This window comes from Meles meles, chromosome 21 (assembly GCF_922984935.1).
Source record: "Meles meles chromosome 21, mMelMel3.1 paternal haplotype, whole genome shotgun sequence".
In the NCBI taxonomy this organism is placed as follows: Eukaryota; Metazoa; Chordata; class Mammalia; order Carnivora; family Mustelidae; genus Meles; species Meles meles.
Genome location: NC_060086.1, coordinates 12,410,849 through 12,425,433, shown reverse-complemented (window position 1 = coordinate 12,425,433; position 14,585 = coordinate 12,410,849). Strand labels below are relative to the sequence as shown.

General features: G+C 43.0%; 1 protein-coding gene across 4 annotated transcripts; it reads right to left on the bottom strand.

Annotated features, from left to right (window-relative positions):
- Nucleotides 1–35: 35 nt before the first annotated feature.
- Nucleotides 36–14,037, bottom strand: ZDHHC4 (zinc finger DHHC-type palmitoyltransferase 4). Of its 4 annotated transcripts, none has more exons than XM_045994193.1 (8): nt 13,978–14,037; nt 13,292–13,445; nt 12,573–12,696; nt 11,718–11,791; nt 10,652–10,830; nt 8,644–8,769; nt 6,890–7,134; nt 36–392 (listed from the first exon to the last, which is right to left on the bottom strand). In XM_045994193.1, exons 3-8 carry the CDS (start codon nt 12,687–12,689, stop codon nt 102–104), a joined length of 1,032 nt encoding a protein of 343 aa, XP_045850149.1. In that variant the 5' UTR covers nt 12,690–12,696; nt 13,292–13,445; nt 13,978–14,037; the 3' UTR covers nt 36–101. The 4 variants fall into 4 exon arrangements, with proteins under 4 accessions (XP_045850149.1, XP_045850147.1, XP_045850148.1 ...); XM_045994191.1 differs by having other exon boundaries at nt 11,718–11,769; XM_045994192.1 differs by lacking the exon at nt 13,978–14,037 and adding an exon at nt 13,881–13,917 and having other exon boundaries at nt 11,718–11,769.
- Nucleotides 14,038–14,585: the final 548 nt, after the last annotated feature.

The window sequence follows — 14,585 nt, the reverse complement described above, 5'->3', positions numbered from 1 at the left end:
TACCCCCCCAAAACCAAGAAACACCACACCAACGCTTAGAAAGTACCTATATGTATAAATAAATTTATACTATATTTAAGTGGCAGTAACACTTCCCATTCTTAGTTTTCCTTTCTCTCGTAATGTGCAGTGGCAGGTAGGAAGATCTCTCTGAGGTTGCTCCAAAGCCCATGGGAGTGAATGTTCCGGTAGACCTGGGGCTCTACTGAAGGGGGCCGGGCTGCGTGGGGGCAATGCTGACACCAGGCCCGGTCACCTCTGTACCACTCGTTAGTGGTCTGGTTGGTGGCAGCCAGGTACAAAGCAAAGCACAGGTAGCCCCCCAGGAGGAGGCTCAGCATGATGACAAAGCCCAGCATGAAGACAATCCTCGGGAAGGTCACGAACAGGTACTGGGGGCAAAGAAGAAACAGCACGTTAGGCAGCCAGGCTGGGACGGAAGAAAGGGTTGCACCCTCCAGCCATGGCCCAGTCTGCAAACACTCGAGAGCTGCCCACCCAGCTCACCCACCTGCACACACATCTGACCGTCTAAACACAAAACTGAACCATAAGCAGCACCGAAAAACAGTCCGGGAGGAAACCTGAGTACGTAGGAGAGTTCCAGGTGAGTTAAATGAAACGCGTGCGTTGAAGGAAAAGGGAAAGGATACTCCCAGGAGGGAGTGCCTTCCGAGCTAGCGGTTTGTAAAACAAAGCCCTAACTACAGACCTGAGTTCATGCATCAAAATCAAGTCCAGATGGACAGAGGAGATCACTTTCTCTCTCAACACAGCACGACCATGGAAATTCACATACAAGAGTATTCACTACACTGATTTTAATGGCCCCTCCTCCTAAAAGAAACACGTTAAAAGTCCATCCACAAGGAAGTCAAACCTCATCTGGAATAAAAAGCTGATAAAAATGAGATCAATTTCTGCATTCCAATTTGGAAAAGACATTGATAAAAGATTGCTGGACGTGAAAGACAAGAGGCGAGGCTCACAATGGGATCAAATTTGTGTAAAAACAAAAAGGACTCCATGAAACTCCATATGACTATATAAACACACACAGGAAAAAAGACTGAAATGTTCACACAAAACTACAGAAGTAGGGATGCCTGGGTGGCTCAGTTGCTTTCGGCTCAGGTCATGATCCCAGGGGCCTGGGATCGAGTCCCGTGTCAGACTCCTTGCTCAGTGGGGAACCTGTTTCTCTCTCTGCCTCTGCCTGCCACTCTGCCTGCTTGTGCTTTCTCTTTCTCTCTCTCTGACAAATAAATGAATAAATAAAATCTTAAAAAAAAAAAACCAAAAAACAACAGAAGTAGTTGCCTCTGGGGCGTGAAGTTGTTAGGAGGGGAGGGGCGGATCTCCCAGTTTTCTTTTCATTTTTTTCTAAAGATGTTTAAAATTTTATGCTTCTCTCCCCAGCTTTACTGACCTATAATTGACAGGACACTGAAAGTTTAAGGTGCATAACATGATATACAACAAATGATCACAACAGGCTTAGTTAATACATCTGTCACCACACAAGGTTACAATGTTTTTTTGTGATGAGAACTTTTAAAACCCACTCTCTTAGCAACCATCAAATATACAACACAGTATTGTTAACTACAGTTCCCAGGCTGTACATTGTATCCCCAGAACTTCCTCATCTTTCAAATATGACTCTGTACCTTTAACTACCTATGCCCAATTCCCCACCTTCTCCATCTTTTTTTTTTTAAACACTTCTGAACTGCTTGAATTTTTATGGTATTTTTTAAAATAAGGAAAATGAATTTTGAAAGAGGTCAGTATTTTAAAAAATATTTCATTTACTTGAGAGAGAGAGAGAACAAGTTGGGGGGTGGGCAGAGGGTGAGAGAGAAGCCAAATTCCTGCTGAGCAGGGAGCCAGATGAGGGACACGATCCCAGGACCCTGGGATCATGGCCTGAGCTGTAGGCAGACACTTAACTGAGCCACCCAGGCACCCTAAGAGTTCAGTATATTTGAAAGTCAGGAGTAAGAGAGAAGTAGATGCATCTCTTGACAGGGGAGACTTTCTAACTGAAGTTATAAAGAAAAGAGATATATTTGATGAGAAAGGAGGTCTAAGTTTTTTTATACAGAAAAGGATACATAAATTGAAAACAAATATAAAAATGAACTGTCATTATTGCATGATCTCAGATCAAAAGTAATTCTAGTATCAAATAGATAAACAGTTAAAAGGACATAATTCATAAAAGATCTACAAATAACTGACAAAAAAGAAAAGTAATCAAAAGTAATGAAAGAAATAGAATTTTTAAAAAGGATACACGGTAGTTTCCTACCAAATTAGAAGCACCTACTGCCCCCGGGCACCCTCAATGCCAGCTCTGACTCAACGAAATGAACACTGATAAAAATATATATTAAAGTCAAAAGATTTAATAAATGTCGGGACGCCTGGGTGGCTCAGTTGGTTAAGCGGCTGCTTTCGGCTCAGGTCATGATCCCAGCGTCCTGGGATCGAGTCCCACATCGGGCTCCTTGCTTGGCAGGGAGACTGCTTCGCCCTCTGCCTCTGCCTGCCACTCTGTCTGCCTGTGCTCGCTCGCTCTCTCTCTGACTAATAAATAAATAAAATCTTTATAAAAAAAAAAAAGATTTATAAATGTCAATAATCTCTGATCCAGTACATATTTTTTGGAATTTATCCTACAGAAAGTCCTAAGTACAAAGACAAAACTATATACACTGCAAAGGGGAAAATGCACTTCACCCATGGAGAGAGCTGTGTATCATGGGTCCCATGTCCCACCTGATGGGAAGTAACATGAAATACACATCCCTATCTAGGAAGCATTCTTGCCAAAAATATTTAACCTGAATCTAATCAGGGCTCTAGAACTAACTTCCAGTTCACATTAATATGAAGGAATAGAGGAAAATCTGTTGACAGAAGTAGGAAAAAGGCAAATTTAGAACAAGGGACATTCTAAAAGATAACCAACTAAACTACTAAATGTCAATTTCATGAAAAAAAAGCAGGGGCATTATTTTAGACAGACTAACAAGACAACATTCAGATGCCTAACGATGAGGTGGAATCTGGTTCAAGGAGGTAAAAAAGCTATAAAAGATTCATTTAAAAAAAATGAAAAAAAAAAGAAACAGTGGGGATATTTCAATATGGACTAGATGATTTAGTACCTATTTATTATATATCCTATGTTTATTACATAGATTTATTATTAATTTTCTTATGTGAGGTAACATAATTATAGTTATATAGGAGAAGGTTGACATTCTTTTAAAATGCATGTTCAGGGGAGCCTGGGTGGCTCAGTGGGTTAAAGCTTCTGCCTTCGGCTCAGGTCATGATCCCAGGGTACTGGGATTGAGCCCCGTGTCGGGCTCTCTGCTTGGTGGGGAGTCTGCTTCCCTCTCTCTCTCTGCCTGCCTCTCTGCCTACTTGTCATCTTTCTCTCTGTCAAATAAATAAATAAAATCTTTTTTAAGAAGTAAGTAAATAAATAAATAAAAATTAAAATGCATGTTCAAGTATTTAGGGACAAAGCGACATGATGTCTTCAATTTATGAGCCCAACATGGGGCTCGGTCCCACAACCCCAAGATCACAACCTGAGAAGAAATAAAAAATTGGATACTTAACCAAATGAGCCACCCAGGCGCCCCATAATTGAAAAAAATTTTTAACAGTAAAAACTACTCAAGGTTGAAACAACAAGGTTATCACTACACAACCTATCAGAATGGCTAAAATGAAAAATAGTGGTAACATTAAGTGCTAGCAAGGATCCAGAGAAACCAGTCCCTCCCCCATCACTGGTGAGGATGTACAATGGTACAACCACTCTGGAGAAGAGGATGGCGGTCCTTTCATAGACCAAAAATGGACTTATCATCAACCCAACGATTACACTGAAGACAGATCATTATGCAGGAGCTTGTGAATGGGAATGTTCAATGCAGCCTTTTGCAGGGTCCTTCAGAGGGTGAACGGTTAAACAAAGTTTGGAATACTATACAGCAGTAAAAAGGAAGGAACCCTAGATCCATGCAACCACTCACGTGGATCTCAAAGAAATTGCATTAAGCGAAGAAACCAACCTCAAAAAGATACCGTATGATCCATTTATGTAACAATCATAAAATAACGTAATAACAGAGGTGGAGAAGGGAGTAGTGGTACTAGGCATTAGGGATGTGAGGAGGAAACTGTGGCTGTGAGCGCTAACATGAGGGAATGTGTGGTGACGGATAATACAGTGTGTTGACTGTAGTGGTGGTTGTACATGGCTGCACATGGGACAAACTGCATAAAGTTACACACGCACGCACACACACACACACAAAACCACAAATAAACACATATGTAACTGGTAAAATCTGAATTGGCTATGGGGATTATGCCAATGTCAATTGCTTGGTTTTGGCCTTGAGCTGTGGTTGCTGAGGGATGCTGGCATGGGGGAAAGAGCTTACGAGCACATAGGCTTCCAGTGTGTTTCTTTATAATCTCCTATAAAACTGTAATCATTTCAAAATAAACTTTAAAAAAATACTGGCTTTAAGACTGTGTATTTTGCCGGGGTGCCTGAGTGGCTCAGTCATTAAGCGTCTGCTTTCAGTTCAGGTCATAATCCCAGGGTCCTGGGATGGAGCCCCGCATCCGGCTCCCAGCTCAGGGAAAAGCCTGCTTCTCCCTCTTCACTCTCTCAGCTTGTGTTCCCACTCTCGCTGTCTCTATCAAATAAATAAATAAAATCTTAAAAAAAAAAACCAACTGTATGTTTTACCATATTAACACAGTATCCTTCAGTCCTATTTTCTGAATGCTTTTAAATTAGAATGGGTGTTGAATTCTGTGAAACACTTTTCAGCATCTAGAGAAATAATCTTATCATTGTTCTTTGTATTTAATAATGCTGTATAAAATATTAAATAATTTCCTAATACTGAACCAACCTTGCTGTATAACATATTAGTCAGTTTCCTAACATTGAACCAACCTTGCATTCATGGACTATATTCCACTTGTTCATGGCATTTCCTTTTCTTTGAAACCAAAGGAAAAAACACCCAAGAAGAAATAAGCAGTTCCCTAAAATGGTGACTGCTCATAAGCTACTTCCCATAAATTCAGTAGAAATCTTTTAGTCATCAAATGAGTTTTTTAAAAACCTCTACATTACTGTAAATTAATTTTTGACAAGGGTGCCAAAACAATTCAATGAGCAAAGAAGGGTCTTTTCAACAAAAGATGCAGGACATCTGGGTATTCACATACTAAAAGTATCAAGTTAGAGCCCAACCCAACAGCATATACTAAAACTGACTCAAAAAGGATCAAAGACCTAAATAAATACTTAGAAGAACATGTAAGTATAAATCTTCATGACCTTGGATTAGACAATGGATTCTTACATAATGACACCAAAGCATAAGCAACAAAAGAAAAAATCAAAATATGAAAATTTTGTGTTTCAAAGAAACTTATCCAAAAAATGAAAAGACAACCCACAGAATGGGAGAAAGTATTTGCAAATTCTACACCTGTGAAGGGTCAAGTGTCCAGGTTATATGAAAAATTCTTACAACACAAGAAGAAAAGACAATCCAAAAAAATGAGCTTATCCTCTAAATCTTCTTCTCCAAAGAAGACATATAAATGGCCAAGCAGCACACAAAAAGATGGTCGGCATTGTTAAATCACCAGGGAAATGCAAATCAGACCACAATACGGTACCACTTCACATCTATTAGGATGACTTTAATCAAAAAGACAGATAGTAACAAGTATCTGGCAAGGATGTATTAAGTTGGAACCTTCATACATGGATGGTGGGAATGTAAAATGGTGAAGGTGCTTTGGAAAACAATCTGGCAGCTCCTCAAATGATTACAAATACCGTGACCAAATGACCCAGCAATTCTCCTGAGTCTGACTCAAAAGCAGTGGAAACCTACATCCACAAAAAAACTCGTCAAACAAATAAAAAGTGAAAACACTCAAATGTCTGTAAGTGATGAACAAATAAAATGTGGTCCATTGACACAATGGAATATCACTCAGTCACAAAAAGGAGTGAAATACTGATTCATGGTACAACACGGATGAACCTTGAACATATTAAGCTAAAAAAAAAGAAGCCAGTTCAAAAGGCCACACCCTGTACAATTCCATTTATCTGAAATACTCAGAAAAGGCAAATCCACTAAAAAAAGAAGGTAGATTAGTAGTTGCCAGGAAAGAGGGGCATGGGGAATGACTGCTGATAGGTTAAGAGTTTATTTTTGGGGTGATGAAATGGTCTGAAATTGCATGATGGTAGAGGATACACAACTCTGAGCCACTAGACTGTACACTTTAAAAGGATGAATGCTAGGGGCCCCTGGTTGGCTCAGTAGGAAGAGCAGGTGACTCTCGATCTTGGGGTCATAAGTTCAAGCCCCACATGGAGTGTAGAGATTACTAAAAAAATAAGTAAACTTAAAAAGAATGAACTCTATGGTAAGTGTATTATACAGCAACTAAACAAACTATATACTGGGGCACCTGGCTGGTTCAGTCGGTTAAGCATCTGACTCTTGATTTCAGCTCAGGTCATGATCTCAAGGTTGTGAGACTGAGCCCTGCGTCAGGCTCCATGCTCAGCGGGGAGTCTGCTTGAGATTCTCTCTCCCTGCCCCTCTCCTTTTTCACGCATGTGACCGTGCACACGCTCTTTCTCTCAAATAAATAAAATCTTAAATAAATAATTAAAAATTTAAAAGTTACATATTAATTTTTACAAAAGGAACAGTTTCATCTTTTCACTAGGAAAATGTCCTTTTTCCAATTTTGAAACCTAAAATCAGAAACATACACCCTACAACATAATTACCTGCATATTAATTACCTGAATGAGAAAGACAATGTCAACAACCTGGAAGTGTCCCAGATCATCAACGTAAGTCTCCAGATACAAGTCCGACAGCACCACCAACTGGACCAGAAACACAGTGCTCACCACGGCCATGCTGCCAGCTGAAGCCGTCAATGTCAAGAGGTAGAGGAGGAAGTACCTGGCGTTCCAGGCCCCGATACAGTTGTTTATCCAAACACAGTGATGGTCAAAACGGTGCACACACCTATTACACACACCTGCACAGAACGGGGAAAGCCACAAGCCCAAGTTAGTCCTTGATGGAACAATGAGACCAAGCACATCTACGGAGACGTTTACGAACTCCTGGCAGTATGAGCTGGAAGAAATGACGGCTGCTATCATTGAGCTATCAGAACCACAGCATCAGTACAGTGGCCACGAGCCACGGGTGGGTTAGTAAGCACTTGAAATGTGGCTACAAGAAAAATCTGAAAGCATACTCTGTTGATATTGATAAATTCAAGATAGTTTTTCAATTTATGCAATGCTCCTTTAATTCTCAATATGAGAATTACTTGAACAGATATAATTTTTTATTTTTTATTTTTTAGATTTTATTTATTTATTAGACAGAGATCACAAGTAGGCAGAGAGGCAGGCGGGGGGGGGGGGGGAGCAAGCTCCCTGCTGAGCAGAGAGCCCGACGCGGGGCTCAATCCCAGGACCCTGGCAGAGGCTTTAACCTACTGAGCCACCCAGGCGCCCCTGAACAGATATAGTTTTAAAACTGATGCTTTAAAGTCAAATCAATTCTTCTCATAAAGATGAACCATTATGTGGGCATTAAAGGAAAATGATTTTTCGGTACTGACTCAGTTATTTAAAAACGTTTAAGAATTTCTGAAATAAAACTTGGGTATGTGAATCTGTTCTTCCTACGACAAATTTTATAAAATCTAAATATAGATCAAGTAGTTCCAAGGAAAGTTTAGTGTCTCAGTGGACATGTTCTGTCAATGGAAAATATATACCAGATTTCAAAGACTAAGTATGAAAAAGAGAATATAAACTATCCATGAATGATTTTTTATATTGACTACACATTAAAATGATATTTTAGGTATGTTAGGTTAAATAAAATGTATCATTAAATTTAATGGTCCCTCATTTTACTTTTGTAATGTGGCTACTAGGAAATTTAAATCACATGTGGCTCGCATTGTATTTTTGTTGGACAGCCCTTGTGTAGAATCTCGGTTATTCCCCAGGAGAGTAGGTTCTGCCACGAATGACATCTGCAAACATGACAGCCCACAGAAATTCCTGTTGGGTAACACGGCCTACCACGTGGCAAAGGAAGGGTTGTTATGCCCAGGGCTGAGTTGCCCACTACACAAGAACATTACGAGCTTCATCTTCAGAGGAGCCCGGGTTGGGCTAAATGTCTGCCTTCGGCTCAGGTCATGATCTTGGGGTCCTGGGATTGAGCCCCGTGTCAGGCTCCCTGCTCAGCACAGAGTTTGCTTCGTTCTCTTCCTCTGCCCCCCACCACTCGTGTTTTCTCTTTCTCTCAAATAAGTAAATAAAATTTAAAAATAAAATAAAATAAGAGCTCACCTCCAGTCATCTGTAAGAAACCACTATCTGGCCTCTACCGGCAGTGGCTGCTCCATGTCTGGGAGACAATGGGCCCTGCTTCTAGATTTCTGTAACATTTTCTTGCTACAAGGCCTGTGTGTCTGCTGTGCAAGGACAGGGCTGGAACGAACCACAGCCAAACTTACTGCAGTGCTTGGATCGCGCTGGTTTCCTTAAGTTGCAAGTAGAGCACTTCATATTCTTTGAGAACATCACTTCGTCGAATTCATAAACTTGAAGAAGTGATAACTCGTTTGCTTTTGTTATGGTACCTGAAAAACGTAAGGACAAGCGTTGGTTTCGAGCGATCCGATGGGCTGAACGTTCACAAAATCTGTCTTGACAAAGAATGACTAAAACTTGTATATTTACTATTCTAAATGAACACCTTTACTGAGATACAATTCATAAGCCCAATGCACCCACTTAAAGTGTACAATTTAATAGTTTCTAGTACATTCACAGAGTTACACAACCATCACTGCAGTCAATTTTAGAACATTTTTATCACTTCAGAAAGAAACCCCTTAGCAGTCACCTCCACTCCTCTCGAATCCCAGCCCTTGGCAATCACTAATCTATTTTCTGTCTCCATGCATTTGCCTTGTTTGGAATCTTCTTATAAATGGAATCATACAACTTGTAGTCTTTCCTATCTGCCTTCTTTCACTTAGCATAGTTTTTCAAGGTTCCTCTACGTTCTAGCACATACCACTCCTTCGTTCCTTCCTATTGCCAAACACTGTTCCGCTGAAGAGGCACATCACATTTACCTATTTGTCAGCTGATGGATAGGTGGGGCTTCAAGGATAGAAAAGCTTAAAAGTAAAGGCATGTAAAAAAGATACCCAACAAATATCAAAAAAAAAAAAAAAAAAAAAGGGTAATGGGCACCTGGGTGGCTTAGTCGGTTAAGCATCTGACCCCTGATATCAACTTAGGTCATGATCTCAGGATTGTGAAATCAAGCCTTGTGTTGGGCTCTGCACTGGGCGTGGAGCCTGCTTAAGAGTGTCTCTCGGGGAACCTGGGTGGCTCAGTGGGTTAAAGCCTCTGCCTTCAGCTCAGGTCATGATCCCAGGGTCCTGGGATCGAGCCCCACATCGGGCTCCCTGCTCAAGCAGGGAGCTTGCTTCCCCACCCCTCTCTGCCTGCCTCTCTGCCTACTTGTGATCTCTGTCTGTCAAATAAATTAAATAAAATCTTAAAAAAAAAAAAAAAGATTCTCTCTCTCCCTCTCCCTCTGCCACTTGTCCCCCACCCCTCTCTCCCTCTTAAAAAAAGTATAATATCAAACAAAAGAAAATTGAGAGCAAAGAGCATTACTAGTGACAAAGAGGCTCATTATATTTTGAAAAAACATTCAAGGAAAAGGGAATACCAATTCTAACCCTGAATGCATATAATACAAATATATACATAACTATTATACACACCTACAAATACATACATATATAATAGCTTCAAAATAAGTAAAGCCAAAACTGACAAGGAGAAACCTCAAATCTCTCATCAGAATGAGGTAACATACCTCTCTCAGTGACTGCAAACAAAAAAATTAGGATGAACATAAAAGATTTGAACATAATGAACAAACTTAATGAACTCACATGCTGTCTACACCCAAGAACTAGAAAATATACACTCTTTCAAAACTACACCGATCACTTACAAAAATGACACATAACCGGGCATGATGCAAATACCAATAAAATTTTTGAAACAAACTCTCTATAGAACACAAAGTATCAAAAAATAAACTAGGGGCGCATGGGTGGCTTCGTGGTTTAAAGCCTCTGCCTTCGGCTCGGGTCATGATCTCAGGGTCCTGGGATCGAGCCCCACATCAAGCTCTCTGCTCTGCAGGGAGCCTGCTTCCTTCTCCCTCTCTGCCTACTTGTGATCTCTGTCTGTCAAATAAATAAATAAAATCTTTAAATAAATAAATAAACTAAAAAGAGCATGTAGAAAATTTTAGGCCATCCTAAATAACCCGGTCAAAGAAGAAACAAAGTTGGAAGACAATCACAAGAATATGATGAAGGCACCGCATATAGTATCTTTCACCAAGTCCCCAGAAGGATCACTAGCCTGTAACCGTGTAGGTGGACAGCTGAGTTGCCGCCAGTCTCCACGCCGAGGGCCTCAACTTACCAGGGTTGCTCACACAGCTGAGCGTGAAAAACACCAGGTTTACAATCAGCAGCAGGTAGGGCAGAAGAAGGTAATGCAAGGGGAACTCTAGCTCTCGACAGTAGCCAAATACTTCCCAGGTGTATTCACTGTAAACCATCCCTTGCAAGATGAGGTGCAGGAGAATGAAGGTGTGGTTTCTGAAAGGAAAAAGGCAGCACATGGCTGATTCACAAGGCCTTCTCCACGAAGAAATCATGTCATACTAAAGTTAACCTGGGCCCAACCACTTCCTTTGGGCTTGAGATAATAACACGAATCACACAAGAGATTACGTGAGACAGTTCCCACAGTGCCTCACAATACTCAGTACTCAATAGATGTCATCTATTATTATTAACTTTTTTTTTAGGATTTTAATTATTCAGAGAGAGAGAGAGACAGAGCGTGAGCATGTGACAGAAGGGGGAGGGGCCGAGGGAGAGAGAGAATCTCAAGCGGACTCCATGCTGAGCTGGGAGCTCAAAGTGGGGCTCAATCCCACCACCCCAAGGTCATGACCTGAACTGAAATCAAGAGCTGGATGGCTCAACTGCCTGAGCCACCCAGGCACCCCTTTTGTCTTTATTGGGGATTGAGGTATCAGGATATATCTCTTTTTACAGAAATACATGTAATATTGCCACTCCTTAAATATTTCTGTGAAAACTCCAGAAATAAAAGGAGCAGAGGTCCTAAACCCAGGACTCTTGATCCTTCCCAGCCTCCTTCCCCAAACTATGGATGGAAATCAACAAGGAGCATCCTGAAGCTAGGGGACAGCAAGAATTAATAATCAAAACAGAAAAGAAGATAGTATTTATTTTTTAATTATTTTTTTCAAGATTTTATTGAGAGAGAGAGCAACCAAGGGGAGGGGCAGAAGGAGAGGGAAGAGAGAGAATCGTAAGCAGGCCCCATGCCCAGCAAAAAGCCCAACTCGGGGCTCACTCTCAGGACTCTGAGATCAGGACCTGAGCTGAAACCAAGAGTCAGACCCTTAACCAACTGACCCACCCGGACAAGAAGATAGTATTTAAACTCATACCGTGTATGGAAGAGGTAATGAAGCAATTTTAGCATAGCTCTCTGAAGGCATTCTGGAATTATATAGGAAATTATCTAAACAAAAAAGAAGGATTCAATGTCATTTCGCGTTATGCCCACTCCCAAACATACCAGATGCTCCACTTTGAGCTAGTGATACTGGGGATTTGTGTTTCTGCATAAGGGCAGAGAAGAGATTTGAGAGAGAATAAAATAAAGGGTTTCCCCTCAGCTGGTCTTCCTTTGATGCCAGTTTCTCTCCTCCCTTCTCACTCTAACTCCAAAGAAAGCATCATGTCAGAGTCTTCTGGCAAAGGGAGGAGAGCAGAGGGGCTGGATTAGGTAATGTTAATGTGAACTCCACTCCCTTTCCTACCCTGGGTTCAATCCTAAGTTCCAGAGTCCATTTGCAATCACTAGGCATTAACCCAGGTCAGTCCCAAGTCAACCCATTCCCAAAGGCTGCTGACCCCAACTCTGCTCCCTTTGACCCCTGAACGATGGTTGGCACCCTGATGCTCATTCCCTGGTCATACAGCCCCCAGTTCCGCCCATCAGGCCCCTCTAGGCAGACACTGCTCACATCCAGGCCCAATTACAGGCATCAAATGCAAAGAAAAATAGCCAACCTTGAGAATGTTATCTCCTCTCAAAGCAACATCCCAAGATTACTTTCAACAATAACACCAACAACCACAAAAAAAGACTTTTGAATAGACCGCCCATACCATAAATGAAAGAAGTGAACAAATAATAAAAATGGCAACTCCCTTTTTGTTCCATTAGGGAACGGACGAGCCTTTTAGACTGGTGGTAGTCAAAATCCAGCGGTCTCCAAGCATTATCGTTTTGTTACCTGTGCTCCCCCTCTGGCCAGGCCTTTCAGGTACTGGGTTTTTGAGCAGATGCAGATCGTAACAACACCGATCAGCACCAAAGCCACGTAGAACAAGAAGAGAACCAAGAAGTCCATCCTGGGGCTACACAGAAACAGAAAGAGTGTGACTACTACTGGGGGATATATTCCGAGGTGCATATTCTCAGAAATCAACTCTGTAAACAGCTCCCCAAACAGAATTCAGCAGCCCTTATGCACACACTGCTTTGCACTGAGACCGCCCAGACTGTCCTTCAAGAGTTTCCTAATCAAACCACTGTGATTTATTTAGGGCATCTTCTGCCTACAAATTCCAAAATTAAATGGGGGAAAATGTGCAAAATGCCTACACTTTCCCTCCCACCAGCAACGAATCATCTTTGTATTTACTTAAACATAAACCCGCGTAGATATCGACATGGAATGTACCCAAAAGAATCTGCTGACAATGCTACCGGAATAAGCATCCCCCAGAGACAGTCGGGGACTCACTCCCACAACAATCGTGGGTCCCCCACGGGGACCAGAGTCAACACACAGGCCTGTATGGACTGGAAACGGTTACTTTTGGCCTTAGCAGATACGACTCCGGGCAGGACTTCCAACTGAGATAACCAAATTACAAACTATTCCCGAGATAAGACGGAGGAAACAATGAGCAGCAATTCTCACGCTGTGATTCAGGGTCCCCAACCTACATATTTCCCGTTTGGATACTTTTCTACCGGCAGCTCGGGCATTCCTCCTCCCAACATTCACGGAGAATTCAAACGGCATCTCCTCGTGTGCAGCGGCGTGTGCCTGGCACCCAAAGCTGCAGAAGGCATGGTTCTTCTAGAAGGCTGGATCTGGCTGCAGAGACATCCATAAAACACCCACACAATAAAACAGGGTGGGAGTCAGGGGCGGTATAAAGTGTGGGAAATAATTTTAACGTCAGGGGATGCTGAGATCCCGCGGGGGTGAACGAGGTTATAGGACTTCGGGAGGAAAAGCTAACTGGGAAGATTAAGCCAGGAGCCTTGGATCCCGGTTCCTATTCCTAATCTCTGAGGTGCCTACGCTGGCCACCGGACAGAAAGGCTTATCCGAGGCTACACTATCCGTGGGTCCCGGCGGGTGGGCCTGGCCGGAGCTTTCCCCGGGGGCCGGGAGCCTGGGTGGGGGGCGGGGTGCAGAAGGTGCAGAGGGGGATATGATGGGTGCCCTGAGCACCCGGCGGGGTGGAGGTGTGGGGCTGCGACCACACACCCACACGCCTACACACACTTACACACACACACTCACACACAAGTGGAAGGGTGGATCAGACAGGGAGACAGACGCCCCTGGATCAGCTGGGTGTCAAAAAAAAAAAAAAAAAAGCCCTCGGAGGCGGCCTTACCGCCGGGATCAGCCAACCGCCAGGCGCACCGAAGCGGCGCCTTCAGGGCGCTTCTTTTAACTTCCGGCGGGCCTGTGACGTTAGCACGCGACGCTGGCAGCCAGGTCGACTTCCGGCGGAAATGTGGGGGGACGGGCAGCCCCTGGGGGTGGGGCTCGTGGCTGGCGATCGCGGTGGGAATGGTGTTGGTAGCTTCGCACCCTGGTCCTTTCAGAAGGGGTGGTCGGGTCCGAGGGCTGGAAAATCGAACTTTGGAGCATTATTGCCAGGAAATCTTAAAAAAGCTGTCTTAAGCCAGTGCAGGTGTTATGAAGCGGGCAGAGCCGCCTGGCGGCTTGGGTTGAGCCCAGCCAGGAAGGGACCCCGGCTGGCCCATGGCGGGCACACTTAGGGGCTCCTATACCGAGTCTTCGCGATGGGCAGGACTTGCTTTGCTTTCTGCCAACCGCACCGTAGGGATCCGTCCGACCCGTCCCCGTCCGACCCGTCCCAGTGTCTTTGCTCCTGATGTCTCAGAACAGCTCTGAACATCCTGTCCCCAGGAACGGTGAACAATTGCTTGACTCCAAACCTGGAGGATAAGAAGGAAGGCTGTTTAATGATAGTTG

Bases quoted from the DNA above. Each gene is read 5' to 3' on its own strand.
- ZDHHC4 (XM_045994191.1), bottom strand. From the start codon at position 13,348: ATGTTGGGAGGAGGAATGCCCGAGCTGCCGGTAGAAAAGTATCCAAAC. The intron at 12,697-13,291 runs GTAGGTTGGGGA...GTTTCTGTGTAG, and splicing joins AGTATCCAAACGGGAAATAT to CCCCAGGATGGACTTCTTGG. The intron at 11,770-12,572 runs GTAACAAAACGA...ATATAATTCCAG, and splicing joins TGGCCAGAGGGGGAGCACAG to AATGCCTTCAGAGAGCTATG.